Below are 27,549 nucleotides of genomic sequence, written 5' to 3' on the forward strand. Positions count from 1 at the left end.
AGGGGATTTCTAGCAACACTTTAACTCAATATTTGCTCTTAACTCTTCACAGCAAAATCAGACAATGAAGTTGGAGACAGCATGAATAAGTAGGAGAGGTCAGACATTTGTACAGACAATGTAAGGCAAAATTGCTCGGAATTATTGATTCTGTGATAAACAGGAATTTCAGCACAGAAAGAAAGAAGAAGGTGTGCTGGCTTAAAGTCCTCAGCTAGTCCCTAAAAGGTCTTTACCAAGTTAATAGAGTCATGGTCTATTGATTTTGCACATCCTTACAAATCTATGTAAGGAGTTCTCCATGTTTAATAAAATGTTACAGGGAATTTATGCAATATCTTTCATTTTCAGCATATGGTGTCAGTATTGGGAAAGTTCACATAATTTTTAGTTCTGTTTTGGGTTTTTTTTTCATTATGAGAAATTTACATGAATATTTCCAGGAGTCATACGAAACACAAATAGAGTTAGTACTTCAAGACAGGCTGAGTTAACAGATAATTTGCATGTGCCAAAGCCTTTTTCATTCTGTGTCCTCTCAGTCCCTTTTATAGCTGTTAATATCTATGAGTAAATTATCTGGTCTTACAAAATTGTCCAGCTTCCATTTTGTGGATGAAAAGGATACTTGTATGAAATTAAGGTCATTGTACCTCAACAGGCAAGAGAGGTGACCCAACTCCACTGCTTGGTATACACGGTCGAAAAGGGCCTCCCGGCGATCCAGGATTACCAGGTACCTCTGTTTGATTGAAGAAAAAATTAGACTTAAGAACTCATTGTCTCTAAGTGTACTTAGTGGAGAGGGAGCTCTGCTTTCTGTGCATATTGAGCAGTATTTTCTATAGTTATGAGCCCAGGGGTTGGAGAGGCATTGCAACATGCAATAGGGCTAGCATGAGTATAGGAGGTAGAGTCTACTATGGTCTAGTACAGCACCAATGAACATACCAATACTTAGCAGAATAAAACCTGGCTTGGCTATATCTTGCTAGCCATTTCTGCTCTTTCAGATACCACCAGAGAGATCAGTATAATTCATTGCTAATAAATAGATGCATAGATCTGAAGTATTTTAATAGAATTCTTTTTCTACTCAAAAAAACAGTCACTGAACTTCTATATTTTTAAACTTACCAGAGATGAAGAACAGGTGATTTAAACAAATAAATGCTCAATTATTATTTTGTTTGTTTAAGGACTCTGTGGATTCCCAGGAGAGAAGGGTTCACCAGGCATGCAAGGGCAACCTGGAAGACCAGGATCCAAGGGTGACCCTGGATACCCAGGAATACCTGGATTTCCAGGTAACACCAAAGTTTAAAAAAAAATAGTGCCATGCAACAGCTCAAAAGCAATAGGGAACCGGAAAAATGCAGCTGAGGAGGGACCTCTGTGGAGGAGGCTAGATAAATCAGACATCACATGAAGGCTTGTATTGAAAGCTATTTCAGCACCTATAGGCAGCAGCAATAGTCTGCTCAGAGTAAGATCCATCAATTCTCCATATACCCCCATGCACTTTCAGGTACCTCTGAACAAAGCAATGTGCTGTATAGCATGAAAAAAAAAAAAATCAACATATTAATAGATTTGTACAGTCACAGATTTTTTTTTTCACCTCTCAGGAGCTACAGGTCCTCAGGGATTGCCAGGAGAACCTGGAGAAAAAGGGGAACATGGAATTTTGGGACCTCCAGGATTGCAAGGATTAGCTGGATCCCAAGGCAGAAAAGGTAATCAGTATACAGTGCAGTTGTACTGGTAATGTAACAGCACCAGACATAAATACCCTTTTAGTAGTAACACGGAAAAGGCCTAACTGTGAGCATGATTTGGATTCTGTATTCTCTTAAACTACTAGAAGAATTAAGTCAGTTCCCATCACCTTTGAAAAGTAACATAAATGCTATCTCAGAAAATTGGGCTACAATGTCAAATGAGTAAGAAAGAAGGTAGAAACAGATTCTGGCTCTGCTAAAGTAACCCATAGCAGAAGTTAAGGAAAGAAAAAGGAGTTTGCAGTAATTCAGATCTTTCACTTCAATTATGCTGTGTTCTACATTTTCACCAGGGAGTGCCACTGTTACTCTACAAAACCAGCAGACTGCTATGGACAGTTTTGTCTTACAAATTTGTTTTAACAAATTGTGATAACTTGGGTTGTTTTTTAATGGTGGTTTTGTTGTTGGTTTGTTTTCTTCAAAACCTGATTTTTGATGGATTTAACATAGAAATGTTTCTGCCAAATCCTAATTTACACTTCTCACAATGATTGTTATGTTTAGATTGAACAGCAGTTCATCTATACAGTTGTTTTTGTTGGAGAACATTATTAACATTTACTATACTTAGAATGATATATTGAAATTATAAGTAACACTAATATTTTATAAAGAAAGGTAATCAACTATGTACTTTGTATCCTTTCTCTGTTATTGTGTGTTTCATAACCAGTTCCTAGACAGGAAGAATAATATTAGTGACCCATATACAGAAATCACAGTAAAGTAACACTTGGGGCTATGATAAATTATTAGAGGAGACAATAGATTAACTTTTTAAAATTCAACCTAAGGAAAAATTAAGCTTTCTTATAAACTACTGAAAATTTAAAGGAAAAATGGAAACCATTTACGATTGCTGATCATAGTAAGTGGGTGCTGATTTAAACTGTCATGACAGATTCCTTGCTGGTGCAAACAATATTTGCTGTAACAAAAGCAGAGATCTGCAGTGACAGCGATGTCTAAATTGAGAGGGGTCAAAAAAACCAAAGTATTCTTCTGAACACTTCTTAGTAGCAGATAGACTCTTTCCTTCTTGTCATAAGTGGTAAGACACTTCTCTTTATTGTACAGAAGTTATCCCAAGTCCTGCACAGGAAATGTAACAAATTAACACACGTACTGCAGAGGGAAAAGTTCAGTTCCAAATGGAAATACATTAGAGACCAAATCGCCTGCTAAGCTTTAGGATTCTATATATTGCCAGCATAGTTGAAAAGAAGGTTAACACCTTTGAAATTATACCCAGTAATGAAAACTGAATGGAATTTGTATTCCAATTCAATGGGAGGCTATAGATCTTAATGCTATTTTCAATAAATATTGTTGGTAGCATTGGAAGTGAAATAGTTAATTAACTGTTCACAGCTAAGTACATGGCCTTGTTAGTCTAATTGTTTCTCATTTACATTAAATGTCTTGTGCCTGAAGAACTTTTAGATTGTAAAAAATATAGTTAAACGGCATCTACCAAAGTATAATCACATTTTCTTTATTACAGAGATAGTTTTACTTGTTAAGGGCTCAGTCTGGCAAGCCTTACTTGTGTGAGTAATCCTTGATGAAGCAAGTAATATTAAGAACATCAGCAGAATTACTTGTGTGAGTAGAAGCTGAATTGGGCTGTAAAATACAGAAACAGTGGTTCATACATAGGTCAGCCAATTCAGCTGTACCTAGAAATATGGGACTATAGCAATCCAAAAATCTAGAATTACAAGTGCTGATATTATAATGGATTGTTGGCAAATGTGTCAGAAATTCCCTGGAAAGCCAGTAAACCAAGTCATCAATCTTTACTGAATGAGCTAAAGATCAAATACGTTTTGAATGGTGACCTGGGTGCCAAAAATCGTTAGGAGTTCATAAGCATTTTAAAACACCACTGTTAAATTCCCCAAATTGGCATGCAACTCTTACATAAATTTTAAAATGGGAACATCCCCAAAGCACAAGCAGACTACAGAAAGCAGGATTGAAACTTAGATGTCATGAAAAGTTAAAAGAACAGTTAATTAAGGGCACAAAAGACATTACAGGTTGGATTACTAGTGTCCCATATTAAAAGGAGATTGCATAGAGATTATATTATCAATGTCTTGCTGGTTTTCAAACAATCTTCTGGATTTAAAATTTTTCTAGACCAGTTTTTGATACAAGCTAGATTATTATTATTTCTTCCTTTCTTTTCATTCCTTTGTTAAATTTCAACTAAAATAATTAAACAGTTTCTGAGAACAAATCTCTGGGAGTATTATTTTTCCCGTGTCTGTTAGGAAAAATAAAGGAGCAACTAGAGTTCTCCTTGTCAGATGACCCATCTTTGAACTAGGGACCTTTAAATTTGGCAGGTGAAGCATTTGATGAAGGACATTCGTGTTGCTGTTTCTACAGCAATTTGTCCCTGCCAAATTTGACCAGCTTATAAACTTTAAAAAAAAAAAAATGTATCCATTCATATGTGCTTAAGTAGAGCAATAAATTCTCCCATGATTCATGCTCTGGATATATAGCAGATTTGTCTGCTGCAGGACATGCAGGAACTGAAACAGAGAACCCACATCTTCTATGCCAGGAAGTAGCTAGACAGGGAAAAGGAGACAGACAGAAAGATAATTCAGACTTGTGGAAAAAAAAACAAAACACTGCAACTAGACTGGGAATCCTATATGGCAGTGAGAGGAACTGGTGGGGAAGGAAATTAGGCAGACATAAGCAGCAAAGGTGGAAGAGAGACAGGAATAGGCACTGACAGTATTGTTCAACTTGATGATAAGCGTCCACTCTAATCTGTCCCTTTCTGGAGCAAGAGGCATTCCAAGTCTATTGCTCTATCTGAAACCTCTTTGAAGCCTGTTACCAAATGACTCATCAGTTTTGCCAGATCTGTTCCTATCACCAGGTGATAGGCTGCTGTCTGCACTTAATAAGCGTGTCTTCACATTTGATACTTTGTCTACACAACTATAAAGTGCTAATGACACGGAGATAGTTTTACCCTCCACTGCAAACAACAAACACAATCTCAGTTTAGTTCCACTTTTAAAAATGCATTAGAAATGCCATCTATGTTTTTACTTACTGTGTTTCAGCAATTTTCAAAAAAAGCACAGATTATAAAGTAAGAGTTATATCTGACTGCCGTAAACACTCAGCCTGTGATCTGGTCATCTAGTGAACATCACTAGTGACAAAGCTACTGTATACTATCACATGTCAGCATTGGTCTCAATTACAGATTCATTGTCTTCAAAGACTTTGTGCTGTTCAGTTTAAAGAATTTTTGTAACAGTGTGATGCAAAAAAGCATAGTTTTCAGTGTGAAATCCGCAGGACCAGGGTAAAGAAGCCAGGTGAAAACATAGCTTCTTTATAGTGCAGCTGGATTAAATTGCACTTACATTTGGAACAGAAGCTGTAAAGAATTTCCAGCTTTATAATTATTTTAGGTGGTGTCTGCATCCCAGTTAGCTGGTCATGTAGTGATAACACAGCTAACTTTGGACTAGTTAATTACATGTAGCAGTAGTAGTCTAGCCACAGACATGAGGTTCACTGTAGAGTAAATTAGTTCATACTGAGCTTCCTGCTGCTAGCTGCAGTATAGAAATACCTAAAGGATTAAAAGGTATGTTTTCTGATTGCTTTGATGTGAAACTGTATTATGATTGCTATTTTCAGATTTTTCATATTTTCCTTTCCCAAAAGACTGCGCTCCAGTGCAACTGATCTTCAGTTGCCAATAAGAATGAAATTCAGCAAATACACTGTCTTAATCCAGAATGCGTTGTCAGAAAAAAGTGGCATAATTTTAAACTGTGACTTTAAAGGATTATTGTGGCACCCAGTCATGCCTGTAATACTTCTCAGGTCTTCCTGGACTGCGTGGACTGGATGGCTTGGATGGACTAAAAGGTCAAAAAGGTTCTGCAGGAGTTCCAGGTAAAGAAGGGAATTAGCTACATGGAACAGAAAATCTTCTATTAAGTGACTGAACGTGCAAGGAACGATGCACATTATTTTGATATTTGCCTTGCCCAGAAGATATCATTAAGGCTTAGACTAAACTTTCAAACAGAATCTAAAGTATGCGTAACGACACACCTGCAGTTATTTGTGGGGAAAACTTAAAAACTTCCATTACTCACATACTTTTGTTGGAACCTTTCAAGACTGTTTATAAAATGAAAACATTCAGTGCAGATGATTCGATGTAGAGCCAAATGTCCAGGTTTTTTATATGCAAAAGATAAACCAACAAATTAAAAGGAGACTTATGAAATCCCAGCCCCATTAAAGTCTGTGGGAGTCACACCACAAATTTAAGAGGAACCTGGATTTCACTCATATTGATCTATTTGGAACTTTCAAAAGGTGCTTTGAAGTAGTATTAAAAACAGTGCTCACTGTCAACCTAGAGATTATAAATTTATGCTAATAGAAAATTAAATTTAGGATCATGCAATCAGTTTACATTACAAGTTACAGACAATGACACCATATAAAATAATCCCTGAAGAAGAGCATTAAAGCAAAGAGATTACTTTTTTTGAAAAAGATTAATTAGGGCCAGATTCAACAAAACTCTATCCAGCTTCCAAGAGAGAACCGGAAAAATAGCACTAGACAACACTTGCATGGAGGAACATCTGCAGCTGGTATTTCTATTCTGCACACCTGTATTTGCACTTGCTGTAAGCTTCATGTACCTAATTGTTTTCCTATAAAGGTCAAAGTGAAACAGGCCCCCCCGGATACCCAGGAGAACTTGGACCAAAAGGAGACAGAGGTGAACCTGGATGGCCTGGTATTTCTATTCCAGGCCCCCCTGGAGAAAGGGGATTCCCAGGATTCCCAGGTAAGAGAGGGTTTTCTCCTTAGTGGTGCCCTGCAGAGTTGAAATGAAGCTCATACAGGCTCTTCCCCTAGTTAGTATGAACATTAATACATACCCAGAAGATTCCTTTCCTAAAAACATTTCTATTGCAATAACAAGCTGATGTTTCCTGAGTAGATACAGAGACCTCAGTATTTGTTGTTTATTATGTTACAGCAGAGGAAAGAATGAGAATAGAAAATAATGGACTTGGACAGACTCAGGGAACTGCTAGGTGGAGTTGCCTCTTGGGAAAGAAATTCCTAAAGAAAGAGAGTGCAGGAGATCTGGTAGTCACAGAAATATAGTAAATCTATCAACCATTCTGATGTAAATGCAAGATGGAAACGTATCACAAGATTGCTATGATTATTTAAGATCCTTGGTGATATAGGAATTGCATAGAAATAGGAAAAAGCAAGTGTCTGAGGAGGGGCCACTATGAAGGTTAAGAGATTGGAGCATGTGTTATGCAAGGAGGGGCTGAAGGAGTGGGAATTGCTTAGCCTCCAGAAGAGAAGGCTCAGGGGAGATTTTATCAATGTGTATAAGTACCTAATGGGAAGGTCATGGGGACAGATACTGCATAGTGGTATCCAGTGACAGGACAAGAGGCAATAGGCACAAAATGACATACAGGAAATTCTACTTATAAGGAAAAGTTTTGGTTTTCCTGTGAGGGTAATTGAATACAGGAACAGGTTGCCCAGAGAAGTTATGAAGTGTCTGTCTTTGGAGATACGCAAAACCCAGCTGGACAGAGCCACAGAATCATAGAATCCTTTAGGTTGGAAGGGACCTTAAAGATCATTCAAGCCTCAGCAATTCTGTGATTAGAAATGACATTAGCTTCACTCTACCAAACCTTGCCAGTGTCACGTAACACAGAAGAAAAATAGTAGAGGTAAATTCTGGTGAGATGAATTATTCTAAGATGAAGACAGTCATTTTTCTCAATTCAGTTACGAGTTCGTGAACTGGAGGAGTCAACAGAATGATGCTGCTGAGAAAAAAAGAGAAGAAGTTTCGTTCTAAGATGTATTAACACTGCTTGACATAGGATGGGCAAGGCTTCCCATGGTATATTGTGTCCAGCTTTGACAAATTAGGGAGAATTCACTACACAGTAAATGGAAGGATGGTGTCTAAAACAAGACTGAAGAAACTAGATTTGGGTTTTTGTAGAAAAGAGAAGGCAACAGAGTGCAAAACTTGCGAACAAGCTGTGACTATTCAAAAGTGTTATGCAGAGGATGATAACCTGTTACTCTTCTTGCCTGGCACATGTAAGAGCACTAATGTCTTATTTTGCAAAAATGCAGATTGCAAATAAGGAAAAAAAATAAATTTAAGGCTGGTAAATTCATCTTGTTCACTGAGGTTTTTAGGAAACGACTGAACTCATCTTTGCTAGGAACAATCTGTGAATGCTTACCCTGTCCCAGGCAGAATGATTTCATAGTCCCCACTCATTTTACATTTTTACCATTTCTCCCGTTGTTAGAATACAGGAGAAGGCAGCTATTGGTGGCAGTATGCAAAGGTGTGATGATGCATTCTTTAGTTTAAATAGATTTTATGGAAATAATTAAAAATTGTAAAAGACAACAAAATATTTTCACTTCTGCAAGATCTCTTCATTAGCCTAAACTCTGGTACGTTCAGTATACAAGTGTTCAGTATACATTACCTCCATGACTTCACATGTCAGCATTCTTTTAGTTCATAACTTATTTCTGTAATCTAAAAAAAAAACCAACTCAGATTTTTTTTCTTTCCTTTTTTTGTAAAATGTGATCCCTTAGGCAGAAGAGGACCTGTTGGACCCACTGGACCTATGGGAAGATCTCCTTATAGTGCTTCTCCGGGTCCTCCAGGTGATCAAGGACCACCTGGTTTACATGGCATCAGAGGTATTAAAACCAAAAATACCAAATTTGATCACGTAAAAAGCCCTTGAGGCTACCAAATGTCCCTGGGTTGCTGTCTGTGGAACAACACAGAAAAGTGCATAGGAAACAAATACCTCAGAAGCGAACACCAGAGAGCTCACCAGAGCAAGGATCTCTAGACTGAGTTTTCTGGCCTTTATGGCAATTCTGTACAAGTCCTGCTGCTACAATATATCTCAATTTCCACAGAAGCAAACAGAAATAAGATTACTGGCCTCTCTTCCTAGCAAGAAGTATAAAATACATTGTCCAGAGGCCTGCATTGTTGGTAAAACCCACAAAAGGCTTTCCAGTCTAAATCCAGCCCTGGGAAAGCTAAAGCTGGCAAGTCTTTTGTAAGCATTTATGTAGACCTCCCTTCTGTTACAATCAGGGGTTGCCAAGGGATCCAGTCAATTCCTATAGATTCTGGTCCTCAAACGGAGCTCTTTCAAGTTGTTCTGACCCCTTAATGTAATTATCTGAACCTTTCCTTACCCAATAGGAAGACTTACTTCCTATGGGGAAATAGGGGATGGAGGTTAGAAGGGTAAGCAACACTGTAATAAATACAGAGAAAGTGTCTCAATGGATGTAACATTAACTTGTCACCTTTTGCTTGCACAAATCTATATAGTTTTGGGAGCTATTCCTATTATTGCCTGCCTTACAATGCCTTGGTCAAAGGCTAATGCTAATGTTTCCAAAGACACGCAAGGGCTGCCTTGCCCCCAGGGAAAAAACCCAAACACAAAAAAAACCCACCCAACAATGGAACATGGCTATTTTTAGATGTGTATGCTTCATGCATATATTAAGAATAAAGTTCTTTTACCATAGGTCAGCCTGGGAATCCTGGTCCTCCTGGAGAGACTGTCTTCGTGCAAGGAGATCCAGGCGATATTGGTATTCGAGGGGTACCAGGTAATCCTGGGCAGCGAGGGCAACAAGGAGCCAGAGGTATTCCGGGGAACCAAGGAAGAAGAGGCCCAAAGGGTATGATCTGAGATATTTTTAACTCACACATGTGCTTATGCCCAGCCTTATGCAACTGAGCCTTGTGCACAGGGGATTGCCATTGGAGATCGAGCCAGACAGAAGGGGCAGGCTGCACATTTCATAGCTCTGCCCTGTAGTTACAGATGAGATAGGGTTGGGATTAGAAGGTCAGAGTAGAGCCAGATTCACATGTACTGCTTCCAACAACTTGTTGGAAGACTCGCCTACCAACCTGAGAATGAGGCAGTAAAACTTTTGAGTCTGCCAGATAAAGCAAACCTTGACCTCTCTGCAGAGGTCTTGAGAAACTATGGAAGATGCAGATGTGTTTGAACTAATACAGTCTCACATCTGCCCCATATCAATAGCTTCAACAGATTCTTTAGTTTGAAAACAGGGATGTAGATACTCTGCTTCTTGCATGCACTGTAGAGAAGTCCTATCTACACCAATCCTTTCCAATCTCTACAAAGAAAAGTCATAAATTTTAATTCATTTCAAGACCAGGGAGAGAAGAGAAAAGTACGTGTTCTTGCTGGGAGACAACAGAATTGAGCTATCCCAAGCATTTTTTGTCACTCAGGCAGCCAAAACTTCATCTTATGTATGTGTTCACCTTCTCAGAATACAACCACATGTAATTGCACAACTATTTTCCTTCCAGGTCCTATGGGAGTCCATGGCCCACAGGGTCCGCCTGGTGCTATAGGACAACCAGGAGACCAAGGTTTTCAAGGAAAACCTGGTCCCAAAGGTCCCCCAGGTACTTATGAATCTGTTGCTCATTGTCACTGAATTGTAACTGTGGACTTTCTATTCATATATAATCTTACTAATGTTTACTTGCATACAGACAATTAAAACAATCTCAGAAAAAAAAACCCCAACCTAATTTATTTCTCATTTGAGTTGTGTAAAAATTTCTGAACTATGTATTTGTTTCTAATGTCCCCTCATGTAAATGATTTCAGTTCTCATTCCATTCTTTACTCTAATTTACATGCCTGAAACTTGTTTCCACCTGCACCACAATGGCCGCAATCTGCTTTCCATTTATCAAATCCTTCAGGTTTCATAGGTAAGTTCATGACTATTGATTATTGTTCTTTTCATGTGGTGTTCCTTCTGTGTAGATATGTTCCGCTTTTATTAGAAGGTATTCTTGGCTTGGCTGCTAGGAATAGTAGGTACTGCTGCTACAACTACATAGTTCGAATAGCTTTTTTCACATAACTATCTAGCACTTCCAAGCAAACCAGTATCACGATAATGCTACCTTGAGAAGTCTTATGCTATGATGTCAATTAGACTTGTAAAATACTTTTGTTTCAAATTATCGCTTTTTTTTTTTGGTTTTCACACAAGATGCTTTCTAACCAAAAACTTAGTGAAAGCTTGAATCCTAACACTGGATTACTACAAACACTGAACTCAATCTGACTAAATTGATCCGATTCCGATTTTGCTCCAAAATGCAAATAGCCAATAGCTCCCAGTAACTTTCAATACATAAAAAATAAAGAATGGCCACATTTTGTGATTATAACTATTTTAAATGGATATTGGGGGTTAGCTTCTTTGTCCTGCTTATTGATGGTTTTGCAGCCACAGAATATGCAAAATACCATAAATCTTCACATGTGCCAAGGTATTTGCACTGAAGTTGGGTAGACTTTAGGCTTTAACTCAAATCAGTTTGGGGTGCATTAAGACAGAAACTGTACACCAAATATTTGAAACATATCAGCTAGCATACACTTGCTGACACCTTTGCCATGCTGTGCTAAAAGACTAAGAGTAAAATTAAAAGCAGTGAGACTCAATAACTCAAGATTTTAAAGTTAAAGTATACACTTGAATACCAAAAGCAGCTAACAGTCGTGTTGATTTTTCACATGGAAGCTATTAACCAATCTTCTGTCTAATTTACTGTCCTATTACACATTCCAGGTGACCCTGGTGAACCAGGTAAAATAGATGATTCATGCCCTGCAATCCCAGGGCCTCACGGGGAAGCAGGGCAAAGAGGACATGATGGTTCTGTAGGATTACCAGGGCCCATAGGCCACCCTGGACCCCAAGGTAAGCTTGTGTTTTGAAAGCTTGGACGTCTACTTTAGTCATTTAGACAACAAATTGAAAAGGGTCAAAATGTCAGTGTTACTTGTCCAGGTTTTACCCTGTCTCTTCCCCTTAAATACTTATTAACAGTCTCCAGAAATATGTAGCGAGCTGGTCAATGCTGAGGGTGATGGATCAATATAGCTGAACCAGGCTACTGAGCTTATCTGCACTGCATTCCCTTTTCCTAGGCCAGGGAGGGCAAAAGTGTCACACAGTATTGGGAAAAGAATTCTTCAAATGGTATTTTTTTCGTTTTTACCAACAAATTAAAAAGCAATGCTTCAAACCACTGCTATGGCTTACACAGCTTATATTTGGAGGACATTAAAAATACACATGCTTTAAAATTTAGCAATAATGAATCACAAAGCTCTGCTACCGAGTCCTAAAAGGACACTGAAGTCAGAGAGATAGCTACGATAGCACTTTTTATCTGTTAGAACATGAAGTTAGCACAAAAGAAAACTGGCCAAAGAGATCTTAAAAAGAAGTTATGAAAGACTGAAACATTCTTCTGATAGATAAAAAGAAAACAGGGGTGATGCTGGTACTGATGATTCCAACAGAGTGGCCATCGTCACAGAAATATAGCATAGCATGTCTGTGTAGTCTCTTCAGTTTAGATTGTGTCTAAATGTGGTGTCTTCAAGTTCAGATAGTGGAATCCCTCATGTAGTTTTAGATATTTCCTACTTGGGAAACTAAAGTTTGTTGTGGTGGCTGCACTGGACATCCAATGTCTCCAGAGAGAAAAATCTGTGATTTTCTCCCACGAGATAAAGCTGCAGTAGCCAGTCCCCTCATGAAAGTGAACACAAGGTAATTTTCAGTCAACTATGTAGTTTTACATATCTTAATTGATTTGCCAACTAAAAGGTGTTTCTGGGGTTGAATTGCTGTGTTTCCGTTATATACAGCATTAAAACAGATTCTGTAAAACCAGATGATACAATGATACATACTCACACTGGTTTTATGAAATAAACACTTAGTAATGCTTTTCCTTTCATTAAGATAGCGCAATTCCAATTTTCTCCTGGCTTGGAAAGCAAACTGGAGGTTTTACTGGCAAAAGCAATGCATATTAGTAAAACTTCAGTGTACTTGAGTTTTGGCAACATAACCATGCAACCAACATTGAAAAGCTGTTAAATTGTTTTGACTGGTTTAGGTTTTCTTAATGAATCAAGTAAAAAGTAGCATGAGGAAATTTTGAATGTTGTGAGACAACCTTGAATTACTCAGCCTGCAGGTTAAGTAGCAAAATTTGCAAGTAATGAAACACACAATTATTGAGAAACAACTGTGGTGCTAGAGAAACACACTCCTCTGAAAACTAGTTTTTACCAAAAGAGGAAAAACACTGCTGAGTGCAATAATATCTGACAAGTGTAACTTCGTTCAATTCAGATTATGTTTGAAGTAGCCAGCGAACAGGACCATCACTATCTGTGCCCTGTATACAAGACATCTTTTACTGTCATGGCCACACCTCCTTATCTGCTAATGTATAAAAATGCATGTACATATGAGAAATATAAAAAGGTCACACCATCAGGAGGAGCCTAAAATGTCTTTACCCATCCCCGCTGGATGTAGTCCAATTCTGCAGTCCCTGCCTATTCTGCAAGTACTCTAACACATGCATTACTTCACAGGAAGTTCAGTACATTTTTAAAGACATTGCTGAATTGGGTCCTAAAAGATGAAGGCTGGCCATAGGATGAGTTATAACTCATTATACGGTACAGATACTGATGGCAATTCTGCAAGAGGCTTGTCATGATAATGTTTGATTTCAGCTGTAAATCACTAGTTCTGTAGAGAGGACATAAAACCTTATCAGCAGTTGCTGTTACTAAAGTCATGCCGCTGAGCTACTACTTTGGTCACAAGGAGAATAAGTTGTAAAGAGAATTGCCAGCAGAATGCAGTTCTGCACCTCTCTGTCCTGAAGCATCATTTCTTGGCCGTGTCAATTCTGCTGACTGGCACTTTGCATGCTGTGTATGTTTGGACAATGTATAACCTTTAAATGGAGCCATATGAAGCAAAAGTACATGCTTTGTATTTATCTAGGAAGAAAAGGTGAAGAAGGGTCATGTGGCCTGCCAGGTCAAGATGGCTTACCCGGGGCACCTGGACCACCAGGTGACCAAGGGAATATAGGAGAGCAAGGATATGCTGGGCCACAAGGTAAGAACGGAACATGACTTTTTGGGGAGAGATGTGTGGGATGATGTATAGACTAAGTTTTCTTTCTTCTCCCCCAATTTACACATGGATACATCCATCTCTGGCCTGAGATACCATGACACTTCTTTCTCCCTCTCAGTTCAAGCACTGATAGTGACATTTGTGAATGATTTCATACCATGTAAAAAGACCTATTGGAAGAAAAATTTATCTCAGCATCCATTATTAACCAGAAGGGCAATTAACCACTCATGCTTAAACACCATATATCAATAGGTATGCATTTCTGAGTCAGGGCTAATAGTGCGATTGGCTGAGTAATTAAAATTGTATTTTAACTGCGACTGCTGTTTAATAAATTAATGGTTTAATACATATGTGAGGAAAGGGCATCGACTGTTACTGCAAGGATTCAAATTCAGTCCAGACAAGTCATGCTAGTAAGTCTGGGAAATCGTTGTCCACCTCAGTTCATTTCTCAATCCCTACAGCACAGGACAGAGGCACAATAGAAAAGCCAACTGTCCAGCAGCAATATAGTTAATTTCTCTCCCATCAGAAGAAAAACTTTAGTCTACTGGTGTCTTTATTGTCCATGACAACCTGTGAATTTGTATTATATTCAGTCAGGAACCCCTTACTGAACACTTAAATATAGTAAAAGATAAAAGTTCACACTAGCTGTGTGTTCACACTGGTAAATTTCTTTTACCTTTTCTCCTATGTATAAGGTCCACCTGGCCAGCCTGGTATCCCAGGACCACCAGGCCCCCATATTAGATCTGCGAGTGGATTCTTGCTTGTCCTTCACAGTCAGTCAGACAGAGAACCACTCTGTCCACAGGGGATGCCAAAATTATGGACTGGCTATAGTCTGCTGTACCTGGAAGGACAAGAGAAAGCTCATAATCAAGATCTTGGTATGTATTGTAGTACATAATTGCTCTCTAGTTCAGGTCTAATATGGTGTGATCTATACAGTGAAAGACAAGTCAAATGGAGCACACTATAGAATCATTAGTAACTTATTTTCTACAGACTCAAAACTAATTTACACTGATCATAATGAGCTTGGTTACGCTGCCCTATTATATGACCCATTTAAAATGTGTTTCTGCTGCTATGCAGTTGAGTGAAAAAAAGTTTCTACCTCTAAGTAATTTTGAATAGAAGTTGGAGAGATGAGTGCTTTATTTCACTCATTCTGGCTTGTCATTTTGGGGTGTCTTTGAACTCACTGGAAAGATTTTCCTAGATCAGGAATCTCATTTGGCCACTCTGCAAAATCTCCCTGGAGGATCTGCTCCTTTTTACTGTGAAGGCAGTTTCGGAAAAGGAGCTGATTAAGTTAGATGGTTACTGTTGGATAGTATAAATAAGCTGTACAAATAAAATTATGCATCGTGTGTACAGCAGAATTGTGTGCTTTTAAAAGTCAGAAGCTAATGTTTTTTGGAAAAGTCAGAGCCAAATTTCTCCCAAAGACAGCTCCTTTTGGTGTCTTGGATCATTTCTTCTAAGTGTTCCACAATTCTGACTGAAATTAGCTGTCTAAACAAGCTGCCTGACTTACAGCCTGAGAAACTGATTAGCTGCAATTTGCGTAGAAGAAACTTCCTAAATTCTTGTTGTCTTATTATACAAGTGGTAGAGAAGTCTCCTAGGAGGAAAGATCAAGGACCTAATAAGCTTGACAAAAAAGAAGCATTTAAAAGAGTAATAAAAAAAGATATTTTTAGGACAGCAGTGTTGTTTTGAAAAGTTTTCACTATTTGGCATTCCCTAGGAGAGCCAGTTGGTAACAGAACGCCTTATAACAGCAGTGAAAGTAAGATTCAAAGAAAATAAAGTCCTTGTTTCCTGACACCAGTGTGTTCTTTTTGCAGGCATTTTCCTTACTCAGGCTACTCCAGATCCTTTATTATTACTGGAATGGAATATTATCAGTGATAAACAAAACTGGCTTCTGTATAGAAATGTCACAGGTTTTTAAAGAAGGCTTTAGGGTTTCGGGGCATTACAGAAATAATACATCATGCACAAAGTTCAAGGCAGAACGTATATGCAGTGATTATTATTGTTAACTAAATAGGTCATCATGAAGCTGTTCTAAATTCAGTTCTGGGAGAAGAATTTCACCTCCGAAGTATGCTGAAGTATGCACTAGTCCCTTCTTAACTCCCACTGATGCCTGCCTGATGAGAATTTTGCAGGATTGGCTCTGCAAAATCCCTCAATCCTTTTATTTCACTTTAAGAGTCTGTGAAACCTTTCTGGAAGGCAATAGAACAGCTGCTGAGATTTCAGCTTAATGCACTGGTAGCGACGGCTTGTCATACTTTACAAAAATTTTCTATTTATCAGCATTAGCATTTGGTTTCTCACTGCTCCTAATGAGTTTGTAAATAGCTAATCTCCTTTTAAACCAGCCACCACCTCTTGCCTAATTTATTTTTCAGCGTTGACACAGCTAAGAATTTTATCATCATAACTGTTTCCCATGGTGACAAACTACATCATGTTTAAATACTGTATTGTGACACAAATATTATTGGTCAAAGGAAGATACTTATTGTTAAAAAAAGTTTGTTTTCAATGTACCTAGCTATTTTGGTAAATAGCCTGGGAAGTTTAAGATCTGTGAATTACATAACTCCCGTGAAGATACATAGTATTGCAGCAACATTGGCCAGAATACTGTTTTCAGCTTACCTAGAAAGAAGTGGAGCAATTTTGATGATTTATTGTTATTTTCAGGTCTGGCAGGATCTTGTCTTCCTATGTTTAATACCATGCCCTTTGCTTACTGTAATATCAACCAAGTTTGTTACTATGCCAGTCGGAATGATAAGTCCTACTGGTTGTCAAGTGCTGCTCCTTTACCAATGACGCCACTCTCTGAAGAAGAAATACAACCATATATAAGCAGATGTGCTGTATGTGAGGCCCCAGCCCAAGCGGTAGCAGTTCACAGCCAAGATCAATCAATTCCTCCCTGCCCAGTGAACTGGAGAAGTCTTTGGATAGGATATTCTTTTTTGATGGTAAGAGGCTGGGCACATGATCGTATATATAAGTTTCTTTCATACAACTTTCGTGTTCTGAAGGTTCAAAGATTTTTAGCTCTGAAAAGTAAACTATGCAATATCTAGCACACACTAAAAAGGAATAGTCACAAAAAAAAACCAAGACAAGGGTTAGTTCCAAACTGCAGAAGCTGGCTGTAGCTATGTATACTAAAGTCATAGCCTTAAGCTATACAAATTCTTAAAATTACAAAGATTTTGCTTGCTTGTCTTTAATAAACAATGGGATTTTCATGTACAAAGACACACTTTTCAGAATTAGAGATCCAGGTCTTTTTAATGCAGTCCTCTAGTTACATTTGCACTAGTTTAGATAACGGCATAGTTTCAAATCCACCTGGATTACTCTTTTTTCAGTTTGACAAATACCAGAAAAATAAGTGAGCTGGCTCTAGACTTCTGAGATTAACTCGTTACAGAGCAAATTAAGATTTTCTCAAGCAAAGGAAAATTACTCCAATTTAAGATCACCAAAAATAGTGCAGTTAAAAGCAAATAAAGTCAGAAAAAGACAGATTAACATAATTTACCTAGTTTTCATGCACAGTTACCAAGTTCTTTCATTGTTCTTTCCAGCACACTGGATCTGGTGATCAGGGTGGTGGACAGTCTCTTATGTCACCTGGAAGTTGCCTAGAAGACTTCAGATCAGCACCATTCATTGAATGCCAGGGTCAGCGGGGAACATGTCAGTTTTTTGCTAATGAATACAGTTTCTGGCTAACAACAGTGATGCCTGAATTGCAGTTTGCATCAGCCCCCGTGTCAGGAACTCTTAAAGAAGGACAAGAGCAGAGGAAAAAAATCAGTAGATGCCAGGTATGCCTGAGGCACGGCTAACAAGTGAAACAGAAATGAACAGCTAGAGTGAGACATGCGTAAGGATGAACAACACGCCAAAGATTTAAACAGTATTTAATACTCAAATGTGTTTGAAAGTGTGCAGCACTGTTTTTATTTAAATGGATATATAAGACTGAAAGATGAATGATCCTCTGTTGAACCTCATCCACCCACGTACACACATCTACAGGTAGTAAATGACTTCATTCAAAAAAATGAAACTCTGTCACATTGGAGTCCACTGCAGTAATATTCAGGTAACAGGGTGAGCTTGGAGGATTGAATCAAGTCGGGAATACCAAGGAAACCATACCTGATGTGCAAGACAATGGATTTCCTGTTAGAAATGACATTTACAACAGGAAGAGTATGTGCATTTATATGGTATGTTATATTTATCCTTATAGATACAGATGTGGACACATACAAATGTCTTAAAGTGCTAGAGCTAAATTTCCCAAGCTAAAGAAACTTGCACATGCTGTTACTGAGAGAATGGGAAAATGTAATTGTTAAAAAACCTCACAATAAAAACGATGAAGATCAAAGTCTGTTACCGTTGCAGTACTCAACCAAACTGTGACAGAACTGTTAATTGGGCTCTCATAAGCAACAAAAAGTTCTAAATCTGTTTAACAGCAAATTATGTAAGAAAATAAAATTAGCTGAGATAACAAATCCTTAAAAAGCTATATTTATAGTCACAATTAATTTCTAAGAGCAGTTAAATTAAATTATTAAGCTCCAATCCAAGTAGCTGAAGAAACAAAGCAGTTTCTAATATTAATTGAAAAGAAATAGTAGCATGGTGATAAAATGGGTGAATTCATCTGAGTGATGAATATAAAAAGTGTTAGGACAATTGCCTAAACTTGAAGCTAATAAATTTTGTTCATTTTTTGCTTTTTTTGTAAATACACTGCCCCCCCCCCGCAAAAAAAAAACCAACAAACATCCCCTTCAAGATACTTATGGAATCATAGCTCTAGAGATGCTTTTTACTTTTTAAAGCATTGATTGTTAAAATGTTTATAGCCTAAAGCACTAATCAGTTTTTGAAAAAGTTAAACGCATCTGTACCTCCTTCATTCAGCTATAAAACCAGAACTATTAAATGCATATTTGAATTATGGTGAAACTACTGAAAACACAGATTGCAAGTGGAGAATTCATCACATGCAAGAAGGGCCACAAAAGCTCCTTTTACCACTTAAATAAGCTACATTTTACTAGAATGGAATAAAATGTTTTTTCCAGTGCTTTTAATTTCAATTTGTGTTCAGTAAGAGAGGGGCCCCCAGCACAAAGATTTTCAAGGAAGCCAAGCTCTGCATCCAAGGGTTCTAATTCAAAGAAAGCTCCCTCTGAAGCCATCACGAGTATAACAGCCTGATCAGCCAATTTAAAAGTTGGATACATAAACTTAAAGAGCAGGAAAGACAGACATTCCAGTCTCAGCCAGAGGAAAACAGTCAGAGGGTAAGTCCATTCAAGTGTAAATGTATCAGTCTGTGCAACTTCCTTCTGACAAAGCCAGCCAAACCTGGCTGATCTGCTGTTCCTACATGGTGGTCAACTAACTCTCCTGCTCTTTCACTTGGGAAGGGGTCAAGAGCCCTTGAGGCACGTCCAAAGGCCCCACCTGTCTCAGGGAATATTTCCCTTTTGGTCCTAGTGGCCCACTGGGACAGGGCACACCTCTCAGTTCACTCTTCAGCAATCCCAGCTGCATGCTTCAGATCCAGCAGTCTTTTGACAAGGCACTAACCTGAACTGTATAAAAGAAATTAATCCCCTCCTGCCTCAGACAGCATCCCCCCCAAAGGCGAAACTGGCTTTCCAGTTTGAAGTAAAAACCAACGTTGTGACTCTCCAAGGTGCTGAGTAGCTTCAGAGTGTACTCGAGAGAAGCAAGCAGCACGTGAAGGGGAGGACCGTGCCTCAGTCACCTATTCTTTGGGGTGTGCAAACTTTATTTCCAAAAAGGCCACAAGTAAAACCACAACGGGCTAGTAGCTTCAGATGATGTTCACAGTAACAGACAGATACCCTACTTCCTCAGGTGATGTCCCCATCTCCTCAGTGGATTTAGCGAATTCCACATTAAGGTCTCATGAGCTTTCCCTGACAGTACTCAGCAGTTCCTCGTTACTCATTTGCAGATGCTTTTCAGGTTAGAAACTCTCTGGAGAAGGGCAGTTGCCTTGCTGGAAATATTTACAATGTGACTCTTGATACTAACTGCACTTAGGTAAAAGGCATCCTGATAGGCTACGTTATTGCAAGTTTTGTCATAATAAGACAAAGACAAATAACAGAATAAAAGGGGATTTTGGAATTGAGTCTGTGTTCATCTACCTTGAGCAAGTGCACAGCAAAATCATAAAACCATCTGAGAGAATTAACAAAAAAAGACCTGATAATCTAAATAAGGTCTTTCATGGCAATTTACCACCTTGCTCATTTGATTTGAAAACATCATGTAAACCACTCATGTTTTCCTGTTGTTTGGATGCAAACATTTTGCACCTCTGCCAGTTACATTTTACTATGTTCTATAAGAACATACTATATAGGAAATGTATTTTTAAGCTGCCACTGATAGGTTAGAATATCTAATAGGTGTGTAAATTCTTGTTTCATGCTTAGCTGACTCTGTCAGTCATTTGTCAGAAATATTGTATTAATTCAAAATGAAATTGCAGATAAATTGCTTAATATTATAAAGCAAATAAGACAGACCAAAGTATAAAGCAGCATATGCTTTAATTCTGCAATCTTGTGTTCAGTGACTATAAGCAGAAAATAATTGGTAAATTATTCATATGGGACCTAATTATGAAGTTATGTTGAAAAGGAATAGTTGGACATTCATGAGAGTTAAAACACTCCTAAAGGCAGTGGCCTTGTGCGAGTCCAAGTTACCCTTACTATTGCATTCAAGAGCTTTGGATCTTGTGAGCCCAGTAAAGAAGTGAATTTTACCCTAAACAGCACCCAAGATACTAATAGCAACAGAGAAAATTATGCTGGCTACACTCGGAGGCCATCGGTATTACAGCCTTTTGGGGCGAACTGCCCTGGAATTAAATTTGGAAGTCGTGATTTACAATGAGGAGCCTTGCTCGCCCATCACCCTTGCAAAGCATGTCATTGGCATGCCTAGGAAGCGGGGAACATGCCTGGCTCCAACTCACAGCAAATCTTCAGGTCAGCTGTCAGATTCTTCTCTCTCCTTCACATCTCTCTCCATCAGGATTTCTGGATGATGAGTGGAAGAAAAATGCTGCATAGTCTGAGCCCTGACCTGCTGTTAAGAAATGTGGTCATTTTTGCTTCATTTGCTGTTTTTCATATGAAAAAGAAAGAGACGCACAGACTGAATACTGAAAATGCCTTTTGAACTGAATTTCATCTTTTGGTGTATACAGAGCATGCCAAAAGGGAGAGACTAAAGTAAAACTATCTAGTGAGCACCAGAGAGCAAAAATGACTATCACTCATTTTATCACAATCGTGCTGTATGTGAAAATGGTATTTTTAAAGTGTACTTTAAATTCATTTGTGTACAGTAGAATATCTGAAGTCCACAATTCACATGCTAAAAACAGGTATCAGAATGAGGTAACAGAAAAGAAGCTTAAACTCCAAGCAGAGAAGATGTTTAGCTGGGGCCTGCGAGCAGACCCAAACTTGCAACTTCCTGCAAGAGAAGCACACCTGCTGTGGGCCAGACCTGCTGCTCCAACTCCCCTGCTTGTCACCTCCCATCACATCAGCAACATCGCATGCCTGGGAGCTGTTGAACCCCTGGTGGTGAGGTGGCCCGGGCTGGCAGCAAGCACCTACCCAACTGCCTCCCTCCCGCAAGCAGGACAGCAGAGAAAATGGGAGGAAAAGGAGTAAGAAAACCCATGGGCTGATACATAGACAGGGAAATCACTTACCAAGTACTGTTGTGGGCTAAACAGACTCAGCTTGGGGAATTTAGCTTAATTTATTGCCAATTAGCATAAATATTTAATTATTTATTCAGGTTTTGGGAAACAAGTCAAACCTTAAAACGCCTTTCCTCCCACTTTTCCAGGCTTAGCCTCACTCCAGACTCCTCTCGCCCCCTTGTTATTGCTGCACGTTTCGCTCAGTACCTTCAGTGAGACCAGAGGGGGTGCGAAGCTCCTGCAGGGGGGTTCAGGTATAAAGTGGTTTCTCTGTGCTGCGCCTTCCGTCTGGCTCTTCTCCTGTGCTTTGACATTGGTCCTCCCTGGGCTGCAGTCCTTTTGACGGTGTACCTGCTCTGGCATGGGTCCTCCATGGGCTCCAGTTCCTTCAAGGGTGTGCCTGTTTTGCCACAGAGCACCTCTGCGTCCTCCTGACCTTGGATTTCTCAGCTCAGAACACTGCTTAAAGACTCATTCCCAGAACTGCATTATTACATACAACAAGTTTAAGCAAAACTGTTTCAGGAATTCTTCCAGGGTAAACTCAACCAAACCAAATCTTTCCCACTTTCTCTGGTTCTTATGAACCAACCAAACAAGCAAACAAAAAGTATCAAAACAGTCAAACCCCATAGAATTCTTGTTGTCCATATAATTTTGCCTGTGTTTAAGGCAAATTTAAAGAAAAAATAGAAAACAAACCACAAGTGGTACAAGTTAATGGCTGTGCCTCTTAACCATCAACCCAAGGTTTTGCTTGCTTCTTTGAAAAAGATCTCCCTAAAGTTTTAAAGCACACTATCGAGGAAAAACTGAATTTGATGTGCATTGTGCCTTCTGCTCCCAGTACACAGCTGCAGACTGCCAGTCTACAATGACTGTGCAAGCTCTTTAGAACAGCGTGCAAGACCACAGTATCAACCCTCAACACTTCTTTAATGAGAATTCTTTACCACTATCCAAATTCAGGAAATAAACCATACCTATCTGGGGAACTTACTTTCTGGTGTTCCATATGGACCGCTGTAAATAAGGTGACTTTCTGCAGACGTCCCAGAATGAAGCCTGGCCTTTTCAGGTCTTACAAGCAATCCTGAAATAACTTGTAATATAATTCAGTGTGCCATAAGTAGAAAAAGGCTGCAAACATGAGAACTTCTGTTGTAATACTTTACATGCATTAGAGCTGTAGAGCTGTCTGGGCAAGAAAAAAAAAAAAAAAAAAGACATTCAAAACCATGAGGAAGATTTGTAATGGGGAACAGCTGTTTGCAAGAAAAAGGATTGCTCCAAAGCCAGCTGTGAAGAGGTGCAGTCAGGAAAGGACAGAACTGATCTGCCTTCACTCCGAAATGATAAAAAATTTGACGACAGCTCTGGTAAAAATGTCCCAGCAGGTGAAGCAATTGCTTCATCAAAACAGGGGTCTATTTCATGACTGGATCCTAGTTCAGAAATCAGCATTTTCAACCAAACAAACAACAAAAACAGCTGTTGAAATTCTGCCCACCTGAATCAGCTGGAAGACTAGCCAGGGGAGGAAGAATCACCATTACCATTCAAACACATACTGCTCCATATTCATACTCAACAGCTTTCCCCTTTTCTAGTCATTTCATCCAGATGTTCCAGAAGGTACTGGAAGTTCAATTACAGGTGATACTTTAAATGTAAACTCCATTTCTGGAATGAATGTATTAAACAAACGTGTTTCCTCAATACAGAGCACCTTCAGTACCTACCACACCTCTTCATAGCAAATCTCTCCTTGTGCTTGGCCACACAGTGCTCACCTGCTTCTCAAAAGGTGACAGGCTTGAGCTTCATGGTATTTGAAATTCCACATATTTTACTGTTTTCCACAGATTTGGTGAAGCAGAGATACCAAACATGCAAGACAAAATTCTAACCATTTTCTAAAGAGACATACATAGTAGGGACCACTGTAATGAACGCTCAACCTGGGTAGTTTATAGAAAGATTTGGAATGCAGCACTCAAGCCCCAAACCTACGTCATGCTCAGCTTGGTAAGACAGAGGTTCACTACACAGAAAAGCATGGTCTTTTTCAGAATTTAGTCTTCTATGCACTGATTACAAACACCACTGCTATTGTAGACAGATGGTCCTTCTTACACAATTGAGCATAACGAAGACGGGTGTTTTCATTAAAGTGGAGATTAAACTTTCTCAGAGGCAGAAAACAAATTCTGATGGGAATTGAAGAAAAATCTTTATTAGAAATGGCCACTCTGAGGCAGTTGCAACTGTAGTTTGTTAGATTCTGCAGACTGTACTTTAAAAACTCTAAAGCAAATTGATATTTCCAAATATTTTAATTTTATTGTGCTTAAATATTTAAGCTGCATGTAAAAAGTGAAATACATACCATAAATGATACCAGTGCTACAGAACTTTTGTTCATACATAGATAGGTTGTATCTGGGCACATACAGTGTACGCTTCCTGATGATGTGCAGAAACAGAGATTTTTAAGCATCCTGCCTAAAGAAGTGTTTTATCAGTACAGTGCCTAAAGAAGTGTTTTATCAGTACAGTGCCTTCCAAATTAAACGCATTCCTGATCATTTATCCTCTGTCCTACCCATTTCACTTCGATAATCCAATTCAAAAATACATTTTTCTAAGCTAACTGCTCATTCTGCATTTTGGGTCTGTAAACACATGTAGCAGTACAGAAGGAACAAATGATGTATTCTTAACGCAATCAGAACCCTCAGCTCTAAACAGCAGCAAAACAATTACCTTGATTCCTCCAGCAGACATCCCGCAATATCCATGTACCTGCAATATCGCTGGCCCCCCTACAGGAAAACCTTTGTCTTTACATCAGCATATACTAAAGTGCTGCTTTGAACAGCAAAGCTTTCCAGAAAGAAGTCCGCTCTGACCTAAGTGCTGTTTTTATTTTTCAAAATGCTGGACGAAATGGAAGTGGGAGGTTTGACCCTTGCACAGCAGGTATTCAAAGCTTTTATCAGAAGTTGCTGAATTATATTTTGTACTAATATAAACGAAAAATCTTGCCAAAACCAGCTGAGTTACGTTGTTAACACTATGGCTGAGTCTTTCTCTTTAAGAACAACATGATCCACCTGTTAATTGGGCAAAAGAATACACAATAGCCTTCTCAGATGCAGAACTGCGCACATATCTACTTAGTTTAAAATGTAATTTTAAGAAGTCAGCAAACTGGTCATGCCATAGTCGTTAGTATTGTACAGATTGAGGAGCTGTTCCGCAGCTTGTTACGTGGGTAAGGAACACATGGATTCGCAGAAGTGGGCCACCCACCAAGAGCTCTTAAATGATCTCTGTAAGGAATAATTTGGTGAAGGTCCAAACCTACTCCAACATCCTCCTCTAAGGGAAGAACATTTACAGTTTACCTGCTCAAAAGCCCTAAAAAGATATTTGTTTAACCTGCTCCGAAAAGACTAAAGAGGGAAATTCCAGAATACCCCTAGCCTGTTAGGAAAGCTCACTATCTACATGGTTCAAAAGTCTTTGCTTGTGTTCATTTTGCTGCAAACTGGGCCAATTTCTTCTTGTGAATGGACAAAAGAATGAACTTATCACTGTTCTCATGCGGCAGAAGACTGCTATCATCTGTATACTCAATCTTCTCCTTTAATAACCCAATCGCTTTACCCTTCTGAGCATGTCATATAAACAAAAATAGGCAAACCATATTAAACTCGCATGGCAAACTGTCTTTCTCCAATTTTCACAGCTCCTGAAAGAGTAAAAGGATATTGGTATTTATGACAAGATCTAGACCCTTCAGAAAGCACAATACTCTTTTAGAAACAGTTCTACAACTGAAAGCTGAGAATTGCTAATACTTCCTTCCCTCTGAAATCTGGTAACAAATAAGAAGTTACCAATATGTTTTTTTTATATGTAGGAAACAATTTGTATCTTATAATAAAAGCATAAAATGATTCTGCCCTTCACGTCTGCAGGCTCCTTCAAGAAGCTGGAGCACATAACCATGAGTATCTGAGCCAGCTGTTTTGCTGAAGTGTGATTCACAGTCAATCAGTGCTAAAGAAAAATTGTTACAATTCACCAGTGGTAGAATCAGAAGTGAAAATGAAGTGCAACACCCACTCTCATCCCATCGCAACCCCAGAGAAGGCAGCTGAACCTAAACTGTTTTTCAAGCCGTTCATTCAAGCGTCATTCAGATTTGCTGTGCAATCTTCAGGCGTACACACCTACGGAGTTCCACGGTCTAGATACCAGCAGGCGGTTTAAAGGTTCAACAGCTCTTTATTCTTATATTTAACAGTATATACACTTAGCAGATACGGGTATCCTAATTAAAGAGAGCAACGGATAATAAAAAGTTACTTTTGTCCTGCAGGCATTTCCAATCATGTCATTATTACACAGGAGCAAAGGCAAGTCATTTTGTCTTCATTTGGTCAGGAAAACTATCTGGACTAACCATGCTCACAGCTCCTTTGCTGTCATCTGCAATTTAAGCTCCTTAATACATATATAAAAATAAAACTGAAGAACCCTGCCGTAAAGACTGTTGATACAAAACCTTTACCTCTATCAGGTATCACTCTTTACTCTTTTCTGCTTTTTTTAGCATAAGAGCTTTCAGAACTGGGACTTACTTCAGCTCAATCAGAACAGTCTCCTAGCAAAGTCTGTTTTAATAAAGACTTTCCTTCTTTCCCCAGATACATCATAATTCCACAGACTTTTATACATATATTATTAATCTAATGAACCAATATTTACTGTCTTTTTTCCTTAGCTGCATATCTGCCGTATGAATAAATTATATCTAATGATAGGAGAGTTAAATTCTCTCTCCACTTTCAAACACAACCAAGCCAAAACACTCAAAAGCAAAACTCTTCTGAAGCACCCAGTCCCTCCACTGTCTCCTACTACACCCTTTATACCAACAGAGTTTGTAGAGTGATTTTAAGGTATATGTGAAAATAAGGTGGCATTAGTCAAACTTTTTTAAAAAACGGACTATGAAAATTCCAGTTTTGATTTTCACCGAAAAGGTAACCATGGAAAACAAAGCCTCAGGCACAACGACTTCTCTGAGAGGAGGCTGGTGCAGCAGAGTCAACACGCTCTCCCCACCCAAACGCTTCTCCCTAGCACGGAGATGTCACTTCAAGGGGGGCAGGAGAGGCTTTGATCTCATTTACAGCCTGTATTGAGAACAGTTTCCACCTACACTCACCTAGCACAATCTCTCCCGCTCTGGTGTGGGACACCTATGAATACTGGTTTCTCAGCATTTTAAAGGGCATTTCTCCCTGCCCCCCCCCCCCCCCTTAGGAGAAGTGGTACTGCCAGGGGAAAAAAGGGTACGTACACAAGAATATAATTTGCCTGTGCTTAAAGACAAGTCAAAAAAAGGGAAAAGAATTTTAAAAGTTAAACACACTGTTCTTTCACCACATTTTAATTCTGGACTGCAAGAAACCTCTATTTATTAGCAGTAATATGTTAGATCATTCAACCATTTAATTTCAAGAATGTGCCAGTTAAGAAGTCTGCTGATGAGGATTAATTAAGGGGGTGGAATTTCTTACATGGCACCTGATCACAGAGTTTAGAGGAAGTATGAAAAATTCACAAGAAATCACAGTTCCTGCAACAAAGGAATCAAACTTCAGATGCTGAAGTATTTTATACAAGACCACTTGTTCTTAAAGAGTCCTTCCTTTATGTAGCGCTCATCAGGCAGTAAACAGCGCCAGG

General features: G+C 38.8%; 1 protein-coding gene across 1 annotated transcript in view; it reads left to right on the plus strand.

The window, feature by feature from the left end:
• Positions 1 to 18,025, plus strand: part of COL4A4 (collagen type IV alpha 4 chain) — a gene marked incomplete at its 5' end in the record, with an annotated part of 71,073 nt that extends 53,048 nt beyond the window's left edge. Inside the window, 13 exon segments of the mRNA XM_082486829.1 lie at positions 662 to 736; positions 1,200 to 1,307; positions 1,629 to 1,736; positions 5,658 to 5,729; positions 6,517 to 6,645; positions 8,469 to 8,576; positions 9,435 to 9,590; positions 10,258 to 10,356; positions 11,544 to 11,675; positions 13,797 to 13,913; positions 14,645 to 14,833; positions 16,671 to 16,957; positions 17,576 to 18,025. Of these exon segments, the coding sequence (XP_082342955.1) occupies positions 662 to 736; positions 1,200 to 1,307; positions 1,629 to 1,736; positions 5,658 to 5,729; positions 6,517 to 6,645; positions 8,469 to 8,576; positions 9,435 to 9,590; positions 10,258 to 10,356; positions 11,544 to 11,675; positions 13,797 to 13,913; positions 14,645 to 14,833; positions 16,671 to 16,957; positions 17,576 to 17,839 (1,844 nt within the window). The 3' untranslated portion in view covers positions 17,840 to 18,025.
• Between the last annotated feature and the right edge of the window lie 9,524 nt (positions 18,026 to 27,549).

The sequence above is a fragment of the Vanellus vanellus genome (genome assembly GCF_965231255.1).
Source record: "Vanellus vanellus genome assembly, chromosome: 8".
In the NCBI taxonomy this organism is placed as follows: Eukaryota; Metazoa; Chordata; class Aves; order Charadriiformes; family Charadriidae; genus Vanellus; species Vanellus vanellus.